The 20607-nt window shown below is 43.6% G+C and overlaps 1 protein-coding gene across 1 annotated transcript in view; it reads left to right on the top strand.

The window, feature by feature from the left end:
• The window catches only part of C1QTNF12 (C1q and TNF related 12), a 33052-nt gene extending 13494 nt beyond the window's left edge, over positions 1–19558 (top strand). Inside the window, exons 3-9 of the mRNA XM_075520159.1 lie at positions 3863–3982; positions 5149–5260; positions 5515–5696; positions 10352–10460; positions 12139–12229; positions 16439–16517; positions 17128–19558. Coding sequence (XP_075376274.1) covers positions 3863–3982; positions 5149–5260; positions 5515–5696; positions 10352–10460; positions 12139–12229; positions 16439–16517; positions 17128–17226 — 792 coding nt within the window. The 3' untranslated portion in view covers positions 17227–19558. The remainder of the gene's footprint in view (positions 1–3862; positions 3983–5148; positions 5261–5514; positions 5697–10351; positions 10461–12138; positions 12230–16438; positions 16518–17127) is intronic.
• The last annotated feature ends 1049 nt before the right edge of the window (positions 19559–20607 follow it).

Genomic DNA, 20607 nt, shown 5'->3' with positions numbered 1-20607 from the left:
GTTTCTTCACAGCTGGAGCTCCAGAAAGGCTGAGGACATCTGTTTGTCTTCACAGTTAATGGTCAGAGTCTGCCCATGATTGCTGGCTTCTGCTTCTAGCTGGCCTTTTTCCTCATTTTTGCAGTGGAGGGGAATTTATGCCTGTCTTGCAGCCTGGTGGAAACCAGGAATATTTGAATAGTCTCTTCCACATCTGCAGCAAATGCTACATCCCAGTCCCTAAGACTCTGGTCTTGTGTTTGCTGTGTTCTAGAGACTGCATTTCTGAGTTCCTGCCACATGAGCCAGCCCTTTTTGAAGGATGAACTGATTTTATGTTCCTTTTCTCTGCAACCCAGCTGTTCTTTTGCTGGCTTCTGTTACAGCACTGAGGGGAATACTCCATCCTGCTTGAGTTGGGTGCTTCTATTAATAAGTTGCTTCCTTCTGTTTTGTGAACTGCACTGCAGCTTTACCACAGACCTGTCAGTCCCAGTCACTGGGTCAAGAAGACATCTGCTTCCTTTGGGCAAAGCATGGGTAGGCTTTTACTCGCTTTACATTTATGAGCTTTGGAAACTTAAATGCTCATAAACACAGTCCTCTGCAGGTGTGACCTTGTGTGTGGTGATGCTGCGCCCATCTATGTTCGGATGAAGCAGGATAGGAAAGAACTAGCTTCTCCCATCAGAAACCATTAAATCTCCATGAAAGTCTGCTAAATATATTTCATGTTTGTTGTAGAAATAAGCTGCACCTCGTGTGCTGTTCTAAGGACTTTCGCAAACTTTATGAACGTTTGCCTCTGGACTTGATGTTTATGTGTTACGATAGATGGAGAGGTGTGCACCAAAGCACCTTCTCGGCCTGTCTTTGACTTCTTTCTTATGCTTCGCAGAAATCTGTGGTCAAGCAATTTGTGGGAAGGTGATAATGTTTTAGTGAGGTGACTAATCTCACAATACCTGGGATTTCCTACGGCACTCCATTTACATTAATTTCCAATGGAATTTCAGAAAGCTATTTAAGTCCTGGGTGCAGTAAGTAAAAAAGGCAAATAATAATTTAGCTAAAACAACCTACTAGAACCCCTTGACTAAGCATGCAGTTTATGGCTGACAGTAAATGTGGTTATAAACATAAAAAGTCTGTTCAAGACTGATTTGGGTACAAAAATAATGAACTAGATTGTTATGAATAGTTTGTCTTGCTCTTGTTTGCGATACACGCTAAATTTGAGCATTGGGGGAGTGTGCGTAACCATAACTCTGTCTGTGATTAATTACAGTAGAATGCATGAATGATATGGTGAAATGTCTCGGGATGTCCTTGCTTTGGCTTAGAGCACAGATGCCAGGTACTCTGCAGCCACCTATCCAGAGGGGAGGATAAGTGCACTGCCTGAATAGAGCAATTCAGTAGGAGCAGATCTTTCTGTGGGTTGTGTCTGAGCAGTAAATCACTGAAGATTATTTGCTGAATTGAGAAGATAGAGTTGGCTTCACAGAGTTTGAGATGTATGTTTAACAAATACCCTTGCTCAGCTCTCAACACATCTGATTTCTGGGGAACTGCTCATATTCTGCTGGTTTGTAAATCATTTGTTGACCCAAGCTGTTTGAAATAAATAGTTGTGATCACATCAGCTCAGAAATCTATGGACAAGTGCCTTGTACTACACCCATGTGCCTGGATGCATGCCGGAGAGAGAGCTTTCCAGGCTCTCCATCAGCTTAGAAGCACTGACATTCCTTATAACCTCAAGCTGGAACTCCAGCAGACTTCTAAGATTTAATTTTGAAACAATTTATGCTGCATGGATTTTTCATAGCAGATCACACGGACTGTGGTCTTTTCCCCTCAAAATGGGCTTGCCCTGATATTTCTAGCTAAAATTTGCAATCTTCTGTCCAATTCCTGTTGCTCTTAGACAGTGACATAATACTGCAGTTATTGGGACCTCAGCTCGACCTGCATTCTAAAGGTTAATTGTTTTCTACATGCTTCTGCAGACTATTTGATGAAAGGGAATCTATGCTTATAAGTGGTACTAGAAATGTTATTAAAATTCAATATGGTTCTCTGAGAAGTGGCAAGTGCTTTAGGGAGCCAAGTGAGACAGGTAATGAGCAAACGTAGATGTGTTTGCTAACTTGGCTGCATTGGAAGCACCTTGCAAGGTCACTGTTACTGTTAAGGCCACTGAGGGTAGAGCTGTAGCGTCGGAGCTGTGGCAGAACTGTCTAGTGCTGTCAGACTAGTAGGAGCTTAATACCCAGGGGCAAACACTTTTACATCTGAAAAGTGCACTGTTGACTGACTTTGCTTCTATGCTTTTTCCACACCCATCTTGTTTTCTTCCTCCTGAATGGTGATAGATCAATATTGATTTACCTAAACTTGTAACGGTCTAGGAATCATTTCAAATGTCATTCAACCCACTACTGCCTTGCATTGCTTTCCTGCTGGAATTCTGATCTGTACCTGTTCTGTTTCATGAGGAGAAGAAAAAACAGGTTTCTTGAATGAATTCCAAAAGTTTACAATAGGCATAGGGTGGGGTTTTTATTTGTTTGTTTAAAATATTTTAAGTGTTCATTGCAGTTTTTCCTCTCTGGCTTTTTCATTACTGGCTCTGAATACTTAAGCATGGTTCATGAAACTTTGGGAGGGCTTGTGCTTTTATCCTCACTGTGATGGATGTTTGGGAGGCTGATGTGTCAACAGATTGGAACCTCCATAGTCAACAGTTAATTGCTCTTGACAAGAGCTTGGCAGGGTGTTTGTAACCACTGATTTCTGGTGCCTTTTTTTAATTTAAAGTTCATTCCCAGCCTAGGATAAAAACAACAGGTATGGCTATTTGATCACTTATTTCTGGTTGTCTCTGGGAGGTGAGTAATGGGAACCAGGGAGTCCAATAAGAAGTGGACTCAAATTCATAGAGACAGGTCCTCTCTTCTGTCCAGACTTTGTTTAGAAGGGATCCAGAAGTAGGCACTGTAATGTCAAAGCTTCTCTAGATAATTCCTCTACGGCTACAATATACTTGCAGAACATAGGAATGGGCAAGGTAGTCAAATTTGCCAATGGACATCTTTTCTGTGATCAGACATGGACTTTGTTTGTCATTGTGAATTGTCTTTTTCTGTGTGCACATTTGTCACTCTGCAGCCTGTGATTTGAAAGTTGTGGAGCATTTCAAGGTTTTCTGTATGTTTTAATCTCCCTGTATTGCTTGATAGATCCCACTGATAAATGTCACGTGCCAATGGCTAACAACCTCTGGCATCTGGGCAGGTTTTCTGTGGCATGTTATTAGGACTGTCAGAGGGCTTGAGAGTCTCAGCAGCTTGAGAAAGGTCTCTGAGGTACACTGGCTCCCAGCTCTTGGTTCTTACTGATTTCTTAAGCAAAGGGAGCTGGGAGGCCCTGCAGGTGATAGCATATTAAGTTATGAGAAGGCATTTTGATGTTTTAAGGGCAGCATCTTCTGGCTTTTGGGACACTTCTGCTGGCAGGCTTAGCCTGTAACTTATGAAGAAAAAAGATCCCACTCTAATGGGACTCTTTGAAAGGCTGTTGTCTTTCATACACTGTGTCCAGAACTCAGGTTGATGTACTATCCTGCATTTGCAATGCTCCTGTAAATGAAGACAAAAAGTGGCATGGTACTGGATAATCCAGACTGAATTGCTTGTTACAGAAGTGTAAAATCCGATTTTATCCCACCTTCAATGTTCTCCCAAATGCAATATGTTTGGATCAAGGATGTGGTTTAGGCAGCAGATGACAGTTTGGTCTGGAAACTTTGCATTCTCTAAATCCATGTAGTGGCCAAAGAGATACAGTGATATCAGTCTTTGTTCTTGTTTCTCTTTAGATCCTAGAATCTCCAGATCCTCGAATCACAGATCCACGGCGGACCTGGATCTCCTTTGTTCACCGCCCAGATGATGGCAATACCTCTAAAAGGAGATGCAAAGGGAAAGACAAGAAATTAGTAGGTTATTGCTAGATTGCCATCAGCTAATAAATGTGCACCATGGCTTCCCTTTCTACTGCTGATATGCAAGGTGTTTTGTATGCTCCAGCTTTTGCCTTCCCACCCCAGAGATTGCTGCGTTTGCATTTGTTTGTGTTTAATTTCTCAAAGTATTTTGGAGAAGTTTGAGACAGTAAGCGCTATATGGTTTGTAAGATAAGGTATGTGAATTCCACTGTCAACGTTCATTTTTGTTTAAACCAGCTGTTTCTTGGACTGAGCCTTTTTTGGTTTCTTTCTGCTCAGTAGAAATAAAACTAACATTTATTTTCTTCCACTAGATAAGTCCAGGTATCTCAAAGGATATATTGATCAAGATGTGGACAAGTAACATTTCAAATTAATGAATTACTGATCATCTGCTGAGTGATGTTTGATCATGTGTGCACTTTTAATCTGCTGCTTAGACAATCTTGGATGCTTTTAATGATTTCCTTTTATTTCTCAGTGAGCCGATAGGCAGGAGTGCTTCCATTCAGGTTTACTGCAGTTTAGTTGAGGAAATGGGAACTCCCTAGGAACAATATACATCAAAATAGCATTGATAACACTGTTGCATGTTCATGCTACTAGTTTAAAGCTCTAATGTGTGTGTGGCTAACCTTTACAGGTGTTTTGAATAAACGCTTTCATTTTTTTTCCCCGAGAGTTCTACTGTCGCACCAGACATTCATGTATGTGATCATTATGTCTGAGCAATATATGTTAATAACGTAAAGTGTGGCTAGATGGCTATTCTAGTTAGCGAACAGGCAGAATAAGAAGCTTAAAAGCTAGTGTGTTACTTTGGTCATACGAGAAGATACAGAAGCGGCAAACTTAGTCTTGTGCCTGTTGTGCTTCACACTGTATATATGTACTTGAAGAACCAGTTAGTGTTTACCTGAGCAAAGTTTATCTTCCCACATAAAGATGTGAGTAAATTCCAAGTGCTGGAATTCACAGCTGGCTGGAGAGTCAGTTTAAGATTTACTGCATCAGGCCTGTAGTTGAACTGATAGTGGAGGGGACTGCTTACATGGCTGACAGCCCTGTAGAACTGTCTCATGGCTGAGAGAATTTTTGGTCTGTCAGTGCAATTGCCTAGTTCTAATTCACATGTTTTTCTTTGGTTACTTCCTTAGCGTGGCCTTGTTGGGCCCCCAGGACCTCCTGGCCCCCAGGGACCTCCAGGAGCACCTGGTGCTGAAGTCACCCGGGAAGTCCTTTTGCAGGAGTTTAAGGAGATATTAAAAGGTAAAGACTGTAAGAGCTTTGTGCTTCTGTGATCTGCTTCTTTTGGTAAGCACCATGGTAATAAAGAACTGGCTTTGCAAATGTTTACCTTAAAGCATTCCCCTATCTGGCAATCAAAAATTTGAAAAAATGTTTCCTCAGTGCTGCTTAGTTGAAGAGTTGAGTGCAGAAGTCTAATCGCACAACTAATGGCTTCATAGACCAGGCTCTTAAACGAAGCCTTTATTTTCCTATACTTTTTCTTTTCTCCTCAGAAGCCATTGAGCGTCGAGCATCCCTGGCTATTTCAGCCCATCCTAGCCAGCTGCCTCCACTCCTGCTCCCCTTGGAGGAAGTTTCACCCCACAGACGTGTAGAGGAGGCATTCCATTGCAAGCTAAAAGGACAAGTCATTGTAGATAAGAAGACCCTGGTAGAACTTCAGAACTTCCAGTCGGTGAGAAGCGATTACAGACTGAACCTGTGCAACTCCACAACAGCCATTGTGCGTAGATCAGCTGTAGTTCCCCTAGTCTGCAAAGCTGCTAGGTGGCTCTGTAGATAAAGGTGTTTCCTAAAAGGTCAGAATAATATCAGAAGCTCATTTCGGGCTTGGATGCTGTGAATATAGCACTACCTTTTTTGTGATTGACAGAAGTAGGGTCTCATATGGTGATTTCAGCACTGACGCTCAACTGCAGTAAGATGGACATTTAGCTTTGAGTCCTCTCCTTCCTGACAAACCCAAGAGGCAGACTTGCTTCCTCTCTTGCAGCCAGGTGAATCTTGTTACAGTTCTTGCTGAAGTTCTAACAGGTCTGTGCAAGAGAGGGCTGTCTCACAGGTCCAAACAACAGTCAGTCTTTTTATTTCAGTTAATGATGGAGAAAGACTTGTCCATGTTTGGCATTAGTCTGAAGGATCTGTTCTTTTTTTCAGTGCACACCCTGTTTAATTCCAGAATAACGTTCAGATGTAGCAAAATGTCAGAGGCAGACAGAAGCCATTGGTTATAGGTTTGTGAGCCCAAACGAGAGCCATCATTTTGTGAGATGGGCCAGTCCTGATGCTCAAATTCTTTACATAATGTTTCATAGAAGACTAATAAATGTTACCTATATAATTTCACTATAGTCATGTTATAATGACAAGCACACCATCATGGGATGCCGTAGGTCATTTTAAGTATGGTTCAAGCAAGCTGCTGAATTTGATATTTAAACTTCTACTAACCATTTCTGAACCAGTTGCAAATAGGATCTGTATTTGAAGTATAAATGTTAAGCAAAGTAATAGCTAAAAACAAATAGTTACTTGGTAATTGAGGAGACTTATTTTAGACTTTGGAGTCACGAAGACTGTCTAATAGCAGAAGGCCTTCAGATACATGGTTGCTTTTGTAATGTGACAAGAAGAGTTTGAAGAGTATGAACAGGGAATGTGGCTTTCCATCAGCAGGGTTTGCTGACACTGTCCGTGTGGTAAGGTGCTGAGCTTTCTTCCCAGCCGCACTTGAGTCCCATTTCTGAAGAATCCCATCCAGCAGATCCTTTCCTATGGAGCAGTTTTGCTGCTAGGACTTTTCATAGCTGCGGGACTAGAGGCAGTGGTTATGTTCTAAATAGGGTGCTTTCCTGGATCTTACCCAAATACACTTGTGGAAGCCTGGTTTGACAGCACTGTGGGTGCTGGCACAGAGGCAAGATTGTACTTGAAGTGTGGGCAGGGCTAGAGAGATCTGCTGCCTCATTAATTAGGAGGGAAAATGTGAATAAAGACATCTCAGCAATCAGTGCGTAGGCTGATGCTTCCCATGCTTTGTTATCATATGCCTAGCTTCTTTCTAATTGCTTCTGGCTCTGAAGCTGATGTGGGAGGGCTGGCAGGCCTCTGGATGCCAGCCTTTCATTTCAGCTTTGGGACAAGAAGTGTCTGGTTTTAGCTTGTGCTCTGATATAGGGGAATTTAGCAGGGAGGAAGACAGTGGATGCTCTTATAAATATGAAAACTTTGTCTTTAAACAGTCCAAGGGGGAGAGAGAGTGAGAATTCCCCTCCCTCTGTTCTGTCCGTTTAATAGTGTGAAGAAGCCAACAGTTTGATACTTCTCAGTGAGATAATAGGGATTGACTCTAATTCCTGGATTTGGACCTTACTCAAAGCATTTTGAGGTAGTGGAAAGAACCTATGCTGAGAAACGGCCTATTACTTCTATAGTCTGCCATTTGAGTATGGTGTCTAAGTCACTCTGACCTTGAGTATTGAGAGAGCATGATGGTTTTCTCATCCTTCCATGCTAAATTTCCTCCAAGAACATTCCCTCCTTCTCTTCCTCTTGGTCTCACCATTTCCTTCGTATCTGGAATAAAACACATGATACTCCTTTCCCCACACCTCTTCCTCCTGTATCTCAGGCTTTGAGGTTTCTAACGATTGCCTCTTGCAAAAACTTTCAGAAAGGTACGTTACACAGCAAGAATTGAAGTAACTGCAGCCTCTGACAGGCCATGGAAGTGGGATTTACCTGGGGCCCAGGAACATACTGGAATCAGAGCATTTAAGACTAAGGTGGCCCACGTGCTTTTCATGGTGAAAGATCCCAGAAGGAGTCCTGGTGTCTCTAGTGCCTTGAGGTCAAGCTAAATGTCTGCCTTTGGCAGCTAAATTTTATTGCTGCTTCAGGAGATTGGTGCATCCCCTGTGCGTTGTGGTTGCTGTGCAGGCTGGGTTATCTTTTTCTTTAATAACAGATAAGTCGATGCATTGCTTTCCACAGTGTTTATCACTGAAAAGCTAAACTGGCAGTTCACATCTCAGTTCTCTGTGCATGGTTCCTATTTTCCACCCAGAAGTAAACTATGGAGTGTACGAGGGAGACGTGGGTATAGGAGATGAACTGAGGAAGAGAAGCTGACCTTGGTTTGTACAGAATGGCTGGACACTAACTTGTTTGTTTGCTTTTGGTCTGCTAATTAAAATAACTGTGTGCAAATATTTTCTCAGATATAAATCCCTGCAGTGTTTGAAGCAGCTAGGTGAGTATGCTGCTGTGAGGCAGCAAATGCAGCAGGGAGCTCTCATTGGCATGGGGTTTAATGGAATATTTTGCCCAGAGAACCTCTCCCTGCATTGTCTATTTCTATGAGCAAAAGAATAACAAAGCCACAGAGGGCATGAAGAAACAGGAATGTTTTATCAGTGATAATTTACTGGTGCCTAAAATTGCCTTCCATGTTCAGCCAGTGGTTTTGGAATTATGTTGCTGATTCTGCTAATAGCTGTAACAAGAAAGGAATGAATTAACTATGCAGTACAGTTTTGCACATACAGAGCTTGGATCTGCTCTTTCAGTGAGGTAAATCAAAAATAGCATTTTCAAAAATGATGGTGTAGTGATAGCATAAGAACAGGATCAATCTCCTTCCATAGTCTTTGTTGTTAGATGAGCTGTTATATTGTCTGTGTGTGTATATACATAAAGAAAATAGAGTTCCTTTTGTGTGTATATATGTGCCCATAGGCACACATCAGTGCACATTGATAAATATAGAGACTTAGAAATCATTGTATGAAACGTAGTTGTTCTGCAGTTCATTATTACTGTTTCCCATTATACATATGTAATCTTATGCGAAATGCCACTTCTGTTGCACATGGATATATTTTCACCACCATATGCATACATAAAACATTTCTAGTAAAGGTCTGTGAAATTTTAGACTACAGCTAGATCTTGGTAAATAAGGACTGGGAATTACTTTTTTGAGAGCCTTGCCTGGGATTTGCTGAATAAAGGCAGGCTAGTCATTTCACTCCTTCTACCATGTAGTAACTCTCTACACAAACACCACCAGACCCAAATATTTGCAGCCTTACTTCCTTTCAAAGAGAAAGCTAAATAAATTATTCCTACACTGTACTGTGAAAGCTGGCAATTTCTGGCTGTGATGAACCAGAATGGGGAGGCAATTAACTTCCTTCTGGTACTTGAACAAAGGTGTTCCACTACTTTTTTTTAGTGTAATAGCACCTGTGGCAACACTGCTACAAATTTGGTCACCATGTCTCAGGCCCCTTTTGCCATCTAGTATTGGAAAGCATACCCAAACGCTGGGTTGTTGTGATCGCTCGGTTATGCATTTGTGCATGTTTTAGGGATGTAGCAGTGTGCGTGCCTTTACAGAGTCAGATTTGAACAGCTCTTCTGTCCCATAAGACCAATGCGGGGCACATCTCTCAAGACAGCATTCATGGGAATGCGTTCATATTGCACGGAATGCCCTTGTGGTGGAAGCAGAGTCTGACTAATGTGCTTTCTTGGCCCATTGAAGCCACTCTTGCTTCTCCCCAGCTCTAGCCAAATTCATATGAGGCAGGCCAAAACAAACAATAAACATTTCTCGCAGAGTTTATTTTAGTCTGAGTCAGATAATCTGCTGCGAGTTTGACTTAAGACTGCTTCTTTGACATGAGGAGAAGCTGCATGCTATTTTACTAGGGTTTTGCCTAGTCTGTAGAATCCAAGGCTAGAACAAAATGAAACTAAATATGGAATCTGTAAGAATCCAAGCAGTTGTTCTTTAACAGTATCAAAGCCATCTGACTCAGACCTAAAGTGAGTAGAAAACCTCTGGAGACCCATATAAGTGTTTCCTCTGTACTTGTATCACAAAAACAGTGTGTAAGGTTCCAGGTTTTTAAGCCTGGGGACACTGCTTGGCCCCATCTAGGAAGTCTTTGGGAGTAGTAGGGGCCTCTTGACTCAAATAATTGGAGATCTTGTGTATCGGAGCATCAGTGGAGGCTAGAGGCCACTAGGACCAGCAGAACATAGGGATGCAGTAAGCACAGTCTGAGTCAAGATGAGTTAGAAGAGTTCGGCAGTGAGCACAAAGGGTGTCTTCATGTCTTGTACTGATCGTTTTGCCTTTTGTGGACATTAAATGCTGAGAGAGCGCCCATCTGGAAGGTGTGTTCTGGGGAGATAAGGCAGTAGCCTTGCAAATTTTTTCAGCTTTGTTCTCATGCAGGTAAGCTCGTTCTTTGTCATGGGAAGAGGCGGTTGTTGAGAGTGCTGGGGACTTGTTCAACGTCTGCTTTTCTTATCTTGCAGCCTCTAGCCAAAGGAGCTTTTCTCCGGGGGACAGGATTAAATCTGGCAACAGGACGTTTCACAGCACCTGTGTCTGGCATCTACCAGTTTTCAGCCAATGTCCACATTGGTGAGTGTCATCCACAGAAACCTTTTCTGTACTGCTTGAGAGGTGCAGGAAGGAGTCCTGGAGAACTCTCTGGGTCCTGTTTGATTTGAAGCATGTGCAATGGCAGCCCTTTGCAGTGAGCTCGCCCTTTGGTACCATGACCCAAACCCCTGTCCTTAGAGCTGGGTGCTTTCACAGACTGATAGCCACAGCAGGCTGCTCCATACAAACCAAACAAATCAACACTCCTTATGGAGGATGAGTTTAGGGACCAAATATATTCATGTGCGGAAGTGATTGCTTCCATAAAAGACTTGAGAAGAAATGAACATCATGATGTAGAACTGCATCGAGGCAGTTTTGACTGTGTTTTGTCACCAGTGCATTTGTTCAATGGTTTTAATCATTCAGTGGTGAAGTATTTTATAATCCAACACCAGAAGGGTGCTTTCCTAAGAAGTTGTGGTGGGTTGACCCTGGCTGGACACCAGGTGCCCACCAAAGCTGCTCTATCACTCCTCCTCCTCAGCTGGACAGGGGAGAGAAAATATAACAAAAGGCTCGTGGGTTGAGATAAGGACAGGGAGAGGTCACTCACCAATTACCATCATGGGCAAACCAGACTCAACTTGGGGAAAAATTAATTTAATTTATTGCCAATCAAATCAGAGTAGGATAATGAGAAATAAAACCAAAATCTTAAAACACCTTCCCCCAACCCCTCCCTTCTTCCTGGGCTTAACTTTACTCACAATTTTCTCTACCTCCTCCCCCACATCAGCGCAGGGGGATGAGGAATGGGGGTTACGGTCAGCTCATCACATGTTGTTTCTGCCGCTCCTTCCTCTTCAGGGGGAGGACTCCTCACACTCTTCTCTTGCTCCAGCGTGGGGTCTCTCCAACTGGAGACAGTTCTCCACGAACTTCTCCAACGTGAGTCCTTCCCGTGGGCTACAGTTCTTCACGAACTCCTCCAGCGTGGGTCCCTTCCACAGGGTGCAGTCCTTCAGGAACAGACTGCTCCAGCATGGCTCCCCACAGGGTCACAAGTCCTCCCAGCAAACCTGCTCCAGCGTGGGCTCCTCTCCCCACAGGTCCTGCCAGGAGCCTACTCCAGCACAGGCTTCCCATGGGGCCACAGCCTCTTTCAGGCATCCACCTCTTCTAGCATGGGGTCCTCTGTGGGCTGCAGGTGGATATCTGCTCCACCAGTAACCTCCACGGGCTGCAGGGGGACAGCCTGCCTCACCGTGGTCTTCACCACGGGCTGCAGGGGAATCTCTGCTCCAGCGCCTGGAGCACCTCCTGCCCCTCCCTCACTGACCTTGGTGTCTGCAGAGTTGTTCCTCTCACATATTCTCCCTCCTCTCTCCGGCTGCAGTTGCTGTTGCACGGGGTTTTTTTCCCCCTTCTTAAATATGTTATCACAGAGGTGCTACCACCGTTGCTGATGGGCTTGGCCTTGACCAGCAGCATCTCCTCTTGGAGCCGGCTGGCATTGACTCTATTGGACACAGGGGAAGCTTCTAGCAGCTTCTCACAGAAGCCACCCCTGTAGCCCCCCAACTACCAAAACCTTGCCACGCAAACCCGATACAGAAGTCACAAGGTTACTGGTGTCTCTGTTAAGCCACACACCACCAACTGGTGGTTTGCTATGTTGTGAAACTGCTTATATTTCTTCCACTGCTTTCCCCAGACCACAGTGAGTTGAAGAGTAAAGTCCAACTCCGAGCCAGAGATAATGTCCGAGTGTTGATCTGCATTGAATCTCTGTGCCACCGATACACGTGAGTTACTGCAATGCTGTCTTGGCGATTATTTTTCTCAGATGGGCCAATGTTTCAACCAACTGTGGAAATCAGGTTCACCAGCAGTGAATTTTACGTGATAAATGCTTGTAGAACTTTTCCGAAGAGAGTGATTCCATCTGGCCCTTAGGTTTTTTGTGGTTTTTTATTCTGATTTTTAACCTTTCAGTGCTAATTACTCTAAATATTGCATATGTTGAGAGAATTGTGAATGGAGTCGGCTGAAACTGGATGTAGCCAAAGGTGCTGAATGCTCAGCTATCATCATAAACATACAGAGTGAGAGAAACACTTTAATTTTGTGCCAGAGGTTGTTAGCTCAATTTTTATAATTCCAGCTGCATCCTGAATGGCTCACAGCATCTCACTCATGTTGCCATGGAAGTGTTGGAGTGATGAGGAGAATGAATAGGTGGAAAATAGAGGTGAATAGGTCCTGAGGCAGAAAGTGCAGGGCTTGTATACAGGTATATGATACCTTCTGACAGCGCTCAGCTGCCTTGTGGAGCTTGCTCAGATAACCGTGCTCAGTTTTCCTCTGCTAGGATCCGTTAGCAAAATTCTGCTAAAGAAATGCTCTTGTTAGGCCTTGGCAACCTTGGGTGTTGCTCCTTATGCAATGGGCCATGGCATCAGCATACTGCTGGCTGCTCTTGTTTGCTGTGCTTCTGTCATCCTTTCAGCTGCAGCATATAGGTGCCCTGTGTCTCAGAGAAGGCCAGCTTGCTCAGGAGGAGTTTGGCAAGCTTTGCTTGGAGGAAGGGGCTGGGTAGCCCCTAGGCTGGGCTGAATTGCACCCAGCAGAGGGCAATGCTGCTTGCACAGAGTGGCCACCGCCTCTGCTTGCGGCTCGGCCCTTGTCACGGGAGGAAAAATGCCTGTACAGGGCTGTGCAGATTTGCTCTGCCCTACCCGCAGCTCTTCCAGTGCAGCTGTAGCAACACCCTTGCAATAACCACTGAAATATATCCATAAAACAACTCTACAGGTGCAACTTAAAACCCACAAAACCATAAATTTGCTGCTGGACTGGCTGCTTCAGCCCTTGCCTTCCCTGCTCCGTGAGTCAGAGTGCTGCAAATAGGACTGACCTCTCCACAGGCATTTCAATTTAGCGGCTTTATTGGTGGGTGAATTTGACATGAAGCCTCATGTAATAAGTAAACCTCTCTTACGTTTCATTGGCCTGTGGAAAAGACTTGATTGGTACCTGAGTACCCATTAGTAACCAGGGTAAGAGGGAGCTGTGTGCCCACTGACCTGATGGGAAGTCAAGGAGCTTGCTGACCAGAGCAACTGGCACCTCCTCGGCCTTGTAGACTGTTTTGTAACAGTCTTTTATGATTGCAGCACTTAAGGTGAGGCAGTGACAGACTGGCTGCAGTCACAATGTCAGCAGAAGAAGCGGGTATACTTTCTTGCCCCTTGAAGGGATGCCTTATATTCTGGTAAGCTGCACAACGTATGGGGCATTTCATTTCTGGCACTTGTGAGAATTCCTGTAGATCATGCTAAGAACGGACCTCAGCCTGATCTTGAATGCGAGTTGATGATGAGTGATTTTGGGACAGTCCGGGCCTTTAATCACAGAGGTGGAACAGGTATGAGTAGGGCAGAATGTTACTGTCCTTTTTATGAGTAGCTCTCTGCCTTTGCATAGTGCAGATCCCTATTCCTGTCCTTCACTCTGCATAGCAAAGACTAATCAGATTCAAGTAATCAGATTTTTTTTTTTTCTTCAGCATTGGTGCTTTTTTCTTTTTGCCTACAACAATCTCCTCTTACCTTAGCAATTTTATCAAGAACAGGACTCATGCCCCTAGCCCTTGGATTCCCCGTGAACAGAGACTGCAAGTTCCACAGAATCTTTTTCTACCTGCTTTTGGGATGTGGAAAAATATTGCCAATTGGTGGTGTTGACCTGATGATATTTCAATAAAGATTTGAGTGAATGAGTGGGTGAGATTTATGAAGCCACCTAAGAGGATTTAAAAGTGAAATTGATCCTGCAGATCTCCAAGAGTGAAAAGCTGTTCTTCCATCCTGATCTCCACTCTACATTGTCTTCAGTTACAGGATCATACAGAAAATCTAAATTCCATTTAAACCATTTTGCAAAATAAATGAAAGTGACAGTGGTGAGTGTTTCTTCCTAATGATTCCACAAGCTCCCAACTGATTTGATTAAGGCATCTGAGAGAGAACAAAGTGTTTTTCTTCTGGAAGGCTCACTTCTGTCTCCAAGGACAGTCTATGTCTGTGTCTCTCTCCTTTGCTGTCCATTCAGTCAGCCTTACAGTGATATTACTAACAAATGGATGTCAGTCTCTGATTGCTTTCAATATGACTTTAGTCTTGCTTCCTTGTTCTGGTAAATTCAAGCACAAGAGTTATCTGAATAGGAAGCTTCCCTATTGTGTCTTCCTCATTGCAGTCTTTTTAGCTGAAGGCTCCTAGAAAACTGTTCTGATTCTAGCTGGGATGTGCGAACCACCTCTTTGTCACATACAGCCCAGGCAGGTTTATTGGGATGTTTGGAGATTAACTTGCCATCTGAAGAATTTATAGATACGTTCTCCAAAGAACAGTAACAGTAAAACCTTTTTTTTCTTAGACAGAACTGACCCAGATGTTAATTGTTTAGGTAAAGCTCTCCTATGTCTGACTTGGAGTTTTCATCAGTTGTCCAGGGTTGCAATTTATGATTGGTTCTCCTGCAAGGCTGTCCTAAGTTGAGTGAGGTGGACAGCAGTGGGAGTAAAGCAGAATCAGCCCTGGCTCTATGAGAGACATCTCTCTCTCATATGGTGGGTGAGAGTATGACTGGTCTGTGGCATGGAAGGAAGATGGGTGCAGGGATGGGAACCTGTCTGGACAGACATTCTGCTGGCACAGGCTGAGCTGCTACCCGTGCTTGTGGAATTTCCAGGGGATGTCAGCGTACACAGTCATTCATTTGAGGGAGCTGAAAGAGCCCTGAGGGCTTTCGGCTGAGAGAGATGGAAACTCAGAGGCAAGGAGACAGTTGGAGTAGAAGAGATTAATGGTGGGAAGTTCCCACCCAAGTTAGGCTTTTGGCAGGATATGACACACAGACTGAGCTCTTCAATCAAGGTGGTGCCAAGTGGCTTGCTCTCTCTGGGCCAAATTGCCCCTACCTTTATGCATATTATTTCCTTGCAAGGGGGCTGGAAACAGCACGTTTGCACTTGCTAGGTTTTGTCACCACCACTTCATGGAAAAAAGGGAGGAAAGGGGTTGGTTTTCTTGGGAAAACAACTAGATCTGCTACCACTGGCTAGGCAGATTTTGGAAGAACCAGCCAGGCATGGAGCTCTGTGCTTTCACATTGCTTTGGAACTGAGCTTACGTGGGTTGTTCTGTTTGTTGATGTCTCGGGCACCTCCTTCCACCCTGAATCCTGTACAAAGGAGCTGAGTTAGAGTTCTGTAAACAGAGGATGCCACAGAGAGCAGCTGCCCTACATCTTGCTCCTGCAAGGAATGTGATGGCTGTTAGAACACATTAGAAAAGAACAGCGCTTGAGGGGTGATCTGGAGCTCTCCCTTGAATTTTAACTGAAGCACCATTTTTTTTTGGTTTGCACGTGACCCCTGATCCAAATGTCCTCCCCAAACAACTTTCAGCTGCAGAATATGTTCTTTCTTGCATAGGCTGACTACGTATATTGTTAAGGTGAAATAGGCCTTTCATACTTTGAAAAGGAATTAACTGTTATCGGCAGAATGCACAGAGCTAGCTCTTTGCAGAATAACAAGGGTATAAACTATTGTGGTGGTCAACAAACTGGGATAACTGGTATGTAGATAAATCTAAAGGGCATATTTAGCCTCTGTTCAAAGGTGGGAGATAGACCTTGAGAAAGGCCTCTGTGAGAGAAGGTGGCTCCCAGTTCCTGCCTCCAGCTGAGTTTTGCATTCACAATCCTGTATGCTCTGTAGGTCTTCCATTAGACATCGCCGTGAGGGCAAGGTTCTACTGTTCTCTATTCAAGGCAGCTGGTTACTGCTAGAATCAAGTCAACAGGCCACCTCTTTAGTACAGATGGGCACTAGAACCACCAGGTCCTATTCCTAGGGAGGTCATGAGGCTATTGTCGTTCCACATACAACTGTTGTGACTGCCTTAGGTGTTTAACCTGTTTATTTTTCTCTTGCTGCTGTTTAGGTCTTTGGAAGTCATTGCCGGTCTGGAAAGTAACAGCAAAATCTTCACTATCTATGTACATGGCTTACTGCAGCTGCAGGTAAGCCCATGCAGACTGGGAATCACTGTACTAGTTTGCTTGGCAGGCTGTGGAGTTATTTACTGGCAAGGCTGAATTCTCACCACGAGGTGGGGAGGTTTTTATTAACCTTATTTCTAAGGTTAATGAAGTTAAAGGGCTTACCTGGGGTGACTAGAGAGAATCCGTGGCAGGAACAAAAGCCAGACTTGTGTTGCACATTCTGATCTTAAGCCATGGAAGTAACCTTCCCTCTAAGAAATAACAGTAAATATTTTTCTTTCTCAAATCTCCCCTTGCATTGTCAAGACGGCAATTGTATTTCCCATTTCATAGAAGGCAATCTTAAGCACAGATGGCCACTTGGCTAGTCACCCAAAAAGATGCTAGTGCAGCAAGGACCTAGTTAAGCAATAAACCTATAACACAGTTTCACTACAGAAAATTTCTTCCACCAAGTCAAAGCTGTAGTGCTGCAGTGAAAATGTTTGGTCAGATCCTGTTCCCAGGAGCCACAGAAAAGGGCAGGAGGGTTCCGTACTTAGTTTGTAGTACTGAAATGCTTTTTTTCTTCCTTTTACACTGGGATGAAGTGTCAGATATTTTCCTCTCCCTCTTGTTCTCTCTGCAGGCTGGCCAGTACACCTCCATATTTGTGGACAACAGTGCTGGAGCTCCCATCACCATTCAGAATGGATCAGATTTCATGGGCATGTTAATGGGCGCGTAACATCATCTGCAGCAGCGTAGCAGGGAAGGATATGAATTAGAGCCTTGCAGTGTATATTTGACTGAAGAAACCTTTACTTTGACTCTTGAAGACTGCTTCCTGTAACTGTTGGCATCTTTTAAACAAGCAAAGAGCCTTTCCTTTCACAGATATTTCAGCTTGCTTTCAGAGGCTACTGCTTTTCAAGGTCCACACCGGTTCATTCATCATAAAAAATATACTTCTATAATTCAGAAACAAACTCTGTAATATTTAATTTGCGCTTCACCAGATGCTCACTGAACAATACACTGAAATTTGGAATTTGTTACATTATAACTTTATTTCACAATAGCACTTGTAATCAGCATGTCTTTTGGGATTTGTTGTGGGGTGTTTGAGTCTGTAAATGAAGGATTGAGAGGGGAAGTAAAATAGTGACTCTATTCTATATGTTGTGGAGGAAGGAGACAAGGATTTGCCAGCAAAACTGCTTTTTTCATACAAGTGTAAATGGTATAGGCCCTCTCTCGTGTTCAGAATAGGATATATTTGATAAGAAGTATGTTGAATTCTCAGACGATGCCTGCTTCACAGATGGGAATCCAAGGTCTGAACTCTTTAATTGTGGTTCTTTATGTCTAAGTATTTCCTTGATCTTACTGATGAAGCTGAATACCTCGCTGCCTGTGCAGTTTTGTTTTTATGAAAGGGTAAGGCCAATGGCACCAGTTCTCCCTTACTTGTGTTCTTATGTTTTAGTAAGATATACATGTAGTTTTGGACTGCATCACATAATCATCATCCTCAAGGTGCCATATAATCATTTGTAAGTGTGTCGGGTGCATTACACTGGTTGTCAGAAGCCTGGCAAAGACAGTGAGGATAGCAGCCTCGGATCAGATACGTCACCTGTTTGGTGCTTGTTGAACTGCAGTGAAATAATGAAAGAAAACATGGGGCAAGGCTTCTTCCCATCAGGTGGCCAGGGTCAGAGGGAATCTATCTGAGCTCTACTTGGAGGTTGAGAGTGCTGTCAAAGGCCATCCAAAAGACCGTCCAGTGAACGTTTTCTGGATTTCTACAAATCTGTTTGCAAATGTAAACATGTGAGATTGAGGCCCCAAAGCAGCTTTGCATATAGCTCCAGGCTGTAAACTCATTTTAACAAAGTAAAAGGGTGTTGACACTTCATTGGGGTTCAGGTGCTACCCAAGATGTGCTAACATCCTTGTGAGTAAAAAAACCCACACTCATTTAATGTACCTCTGTAGCTTTCCCTTTCAACAGACACCTGGCCCTTTTATTGATTCAACTTAGCTAAGGAAATGGTTGTATAACAGTGGCATAAATAGATGGTAGCGAGGCCCAGAATGGAGTCCAGATACTTGTTCTTGAATGTTTGCAGTGAATGGAAGATATCCCTTGTATAGTGTTGCAATTTTTGATCAACTACACTATCTTTGTGCAATGAAAACAAAGACTGCTGGGGACAGCAGAAGGCATGGAAAAAATGTCATCCGTTGCTGGGTCTGTTGTTCAGGTTGATCAATGTATGATGTTTCTACAAGCTCCGGTAACACTGCTGTTGAGGTTGGTGGTATGCAAAGATGTCTTATTTCAAGAGCTGTGGAAAAATCTGCTGTAAAACAGGCATGACTGAAACTGGTTTTTTCATCTCCATTTTAATTACCTTGAGACAGATCTTTAAGGCTACTAGATGGTATTTTTTTCCTTTGTGAAGAACATATTAAAGTGATGCCTGTTGGAGGAGGAAGGAGAGGGTACAGGGAATAATCAAGTAGTGCTGTTACACACGTAAACACAGGTAAATTCCACTTTCTAGTCAATGGAATGGGGTTGTTCTAACTGGACCTGTGTGACTGTCTAAAATATAGCAGCTATCAATGTTTATATATTCACTCTTGCTCCACAATACATGCCAGAATTCCTATGGATTTTTTTGTAGTACACTTTGGGGAAAATGTACTTTTAAGCACAAACTGGGTACTCTGCTGGCAGAGGGGAGTCCCCGGCTATTGAAAGGCATAACAAGTAGCAACAGTAATCATTTCTGGAGCTTCAGAAAGCGTATCACACACATGAATATCACAAAACCCTATCAATAAAGATTGGCTGTTTACACTGGGTTTTGATGGAGTAAGTGTAGTCAGGGCAAGCGGCCTATCTCCTGGCATGTATCACTATACTGTACTTTGTACCGTGTGAGTATTTGTAATAAACTGGGCTGTTTCGTGCATGACTACAGCAACATAATCAAAGCGTTGTGACATTCAGCATATGTTGTTCTATCTATAGGTTTTTTGAACCAAGTCTCGCTGTTCTTGGTAAATCAGAGTGAAAATATTTATTTTGTTGTAGAACTAAAAATGTGTGGCAGACTTTGTTTTGGGATTTGTGACTTTTTCCCCCCCTCCCCTTCTTTGCTGTTTACTCTCATGATCTTCCTAGTAGGAGATAAATTGTTCTGCCTTTATACCTGTTCTCCCTTATTTATATAAGCAGTGCTGTCCTGAGAGGTGTTTCCCCAGAGTGCTGGAAGCTGTCTGAAGGCGTAGTCAGGCAGTCCTGAGGAACACACAGCCTAAACAGTGAAGGCTTAAATCTCCCTCGGCAGCAGGAGTGATTTGCCTGCGGACAGTGTCCGAGAGAGCAGCAGACCTCTATCTCTGGTGTCTGTCTGGAAGCCACGTTGCCTTCCTGCTCTAGCCAGCAGAGAAAGCTTGTGTCGGACTCGGCAGCGGGGAGAGAAGCCAGATCAGCAGAGGAAACGGACATCGTGTCTCTTGATTTGTCCTGACTTCACTGTCACCACTGGAAAGCTTGTGTGGTTTTGATCAGCTCTTTTTATCCTCGGGATAGAGGGTTGCCCCTGAGGAGCTCTCCTATGCAGCACCAAGATCTTTTAGCCAAAAGACTTTTTTTTTTTTTTTTTTTAAAAGAGCCTTTTAGCTCTGAATGCTCCCAGGCTGCAGTTCTCTTGTAGCCTGGGGCTTCAGCCAGCAGTCAGTGCGAGCAGGAGATTGTCTGTCCAGCAGCAAGATGGGACAGAATGGGTTGAAGCAGCCAAGAAGCAAGCTGAGACTGGGCCTCCAGTGTTGAGGTGCAAGTGTACAAAACTCATGACTAATATGGACACGAGCCTCCTGGCTGGGCTGGGGCCGAGACAAATACTCTGCAAGGCTTCCGTGCTGTTTGGAGAGCGAGGAGATTAATGGTGTGCGAAGCAGAGTTTCAATGCTCCTCTGTAGTCATAAAATTTATAGTCCAAGAAAATTTAAGAACTCAGGAGGACTGAGTTCGGGATGAAGAAGTTGTTTATAACATAATAAAACCCATGTGCTTGAGCCTATGGTTTAATGGCCAAGTGTGTTAATCCCA

Source organism: Mycteria americana, chromosome 18, assembly GCF_035582795.1.
Source record: "Mycteria americana isolate JAX WOST 10 ecotype Jacksonville Zoo and Gardens chromosome 18, USCA_MyAme_1.0, whole genome shotgun sequence".
NCBI lineage: Eukaryota > Metazoa > Chordata > Aves > Ciconiiformes > Ciconiidae > Mycteria > Mycteria americana.
This window is presented reverse-complemented; position numbering and strand designations above follow the sequence as displayed.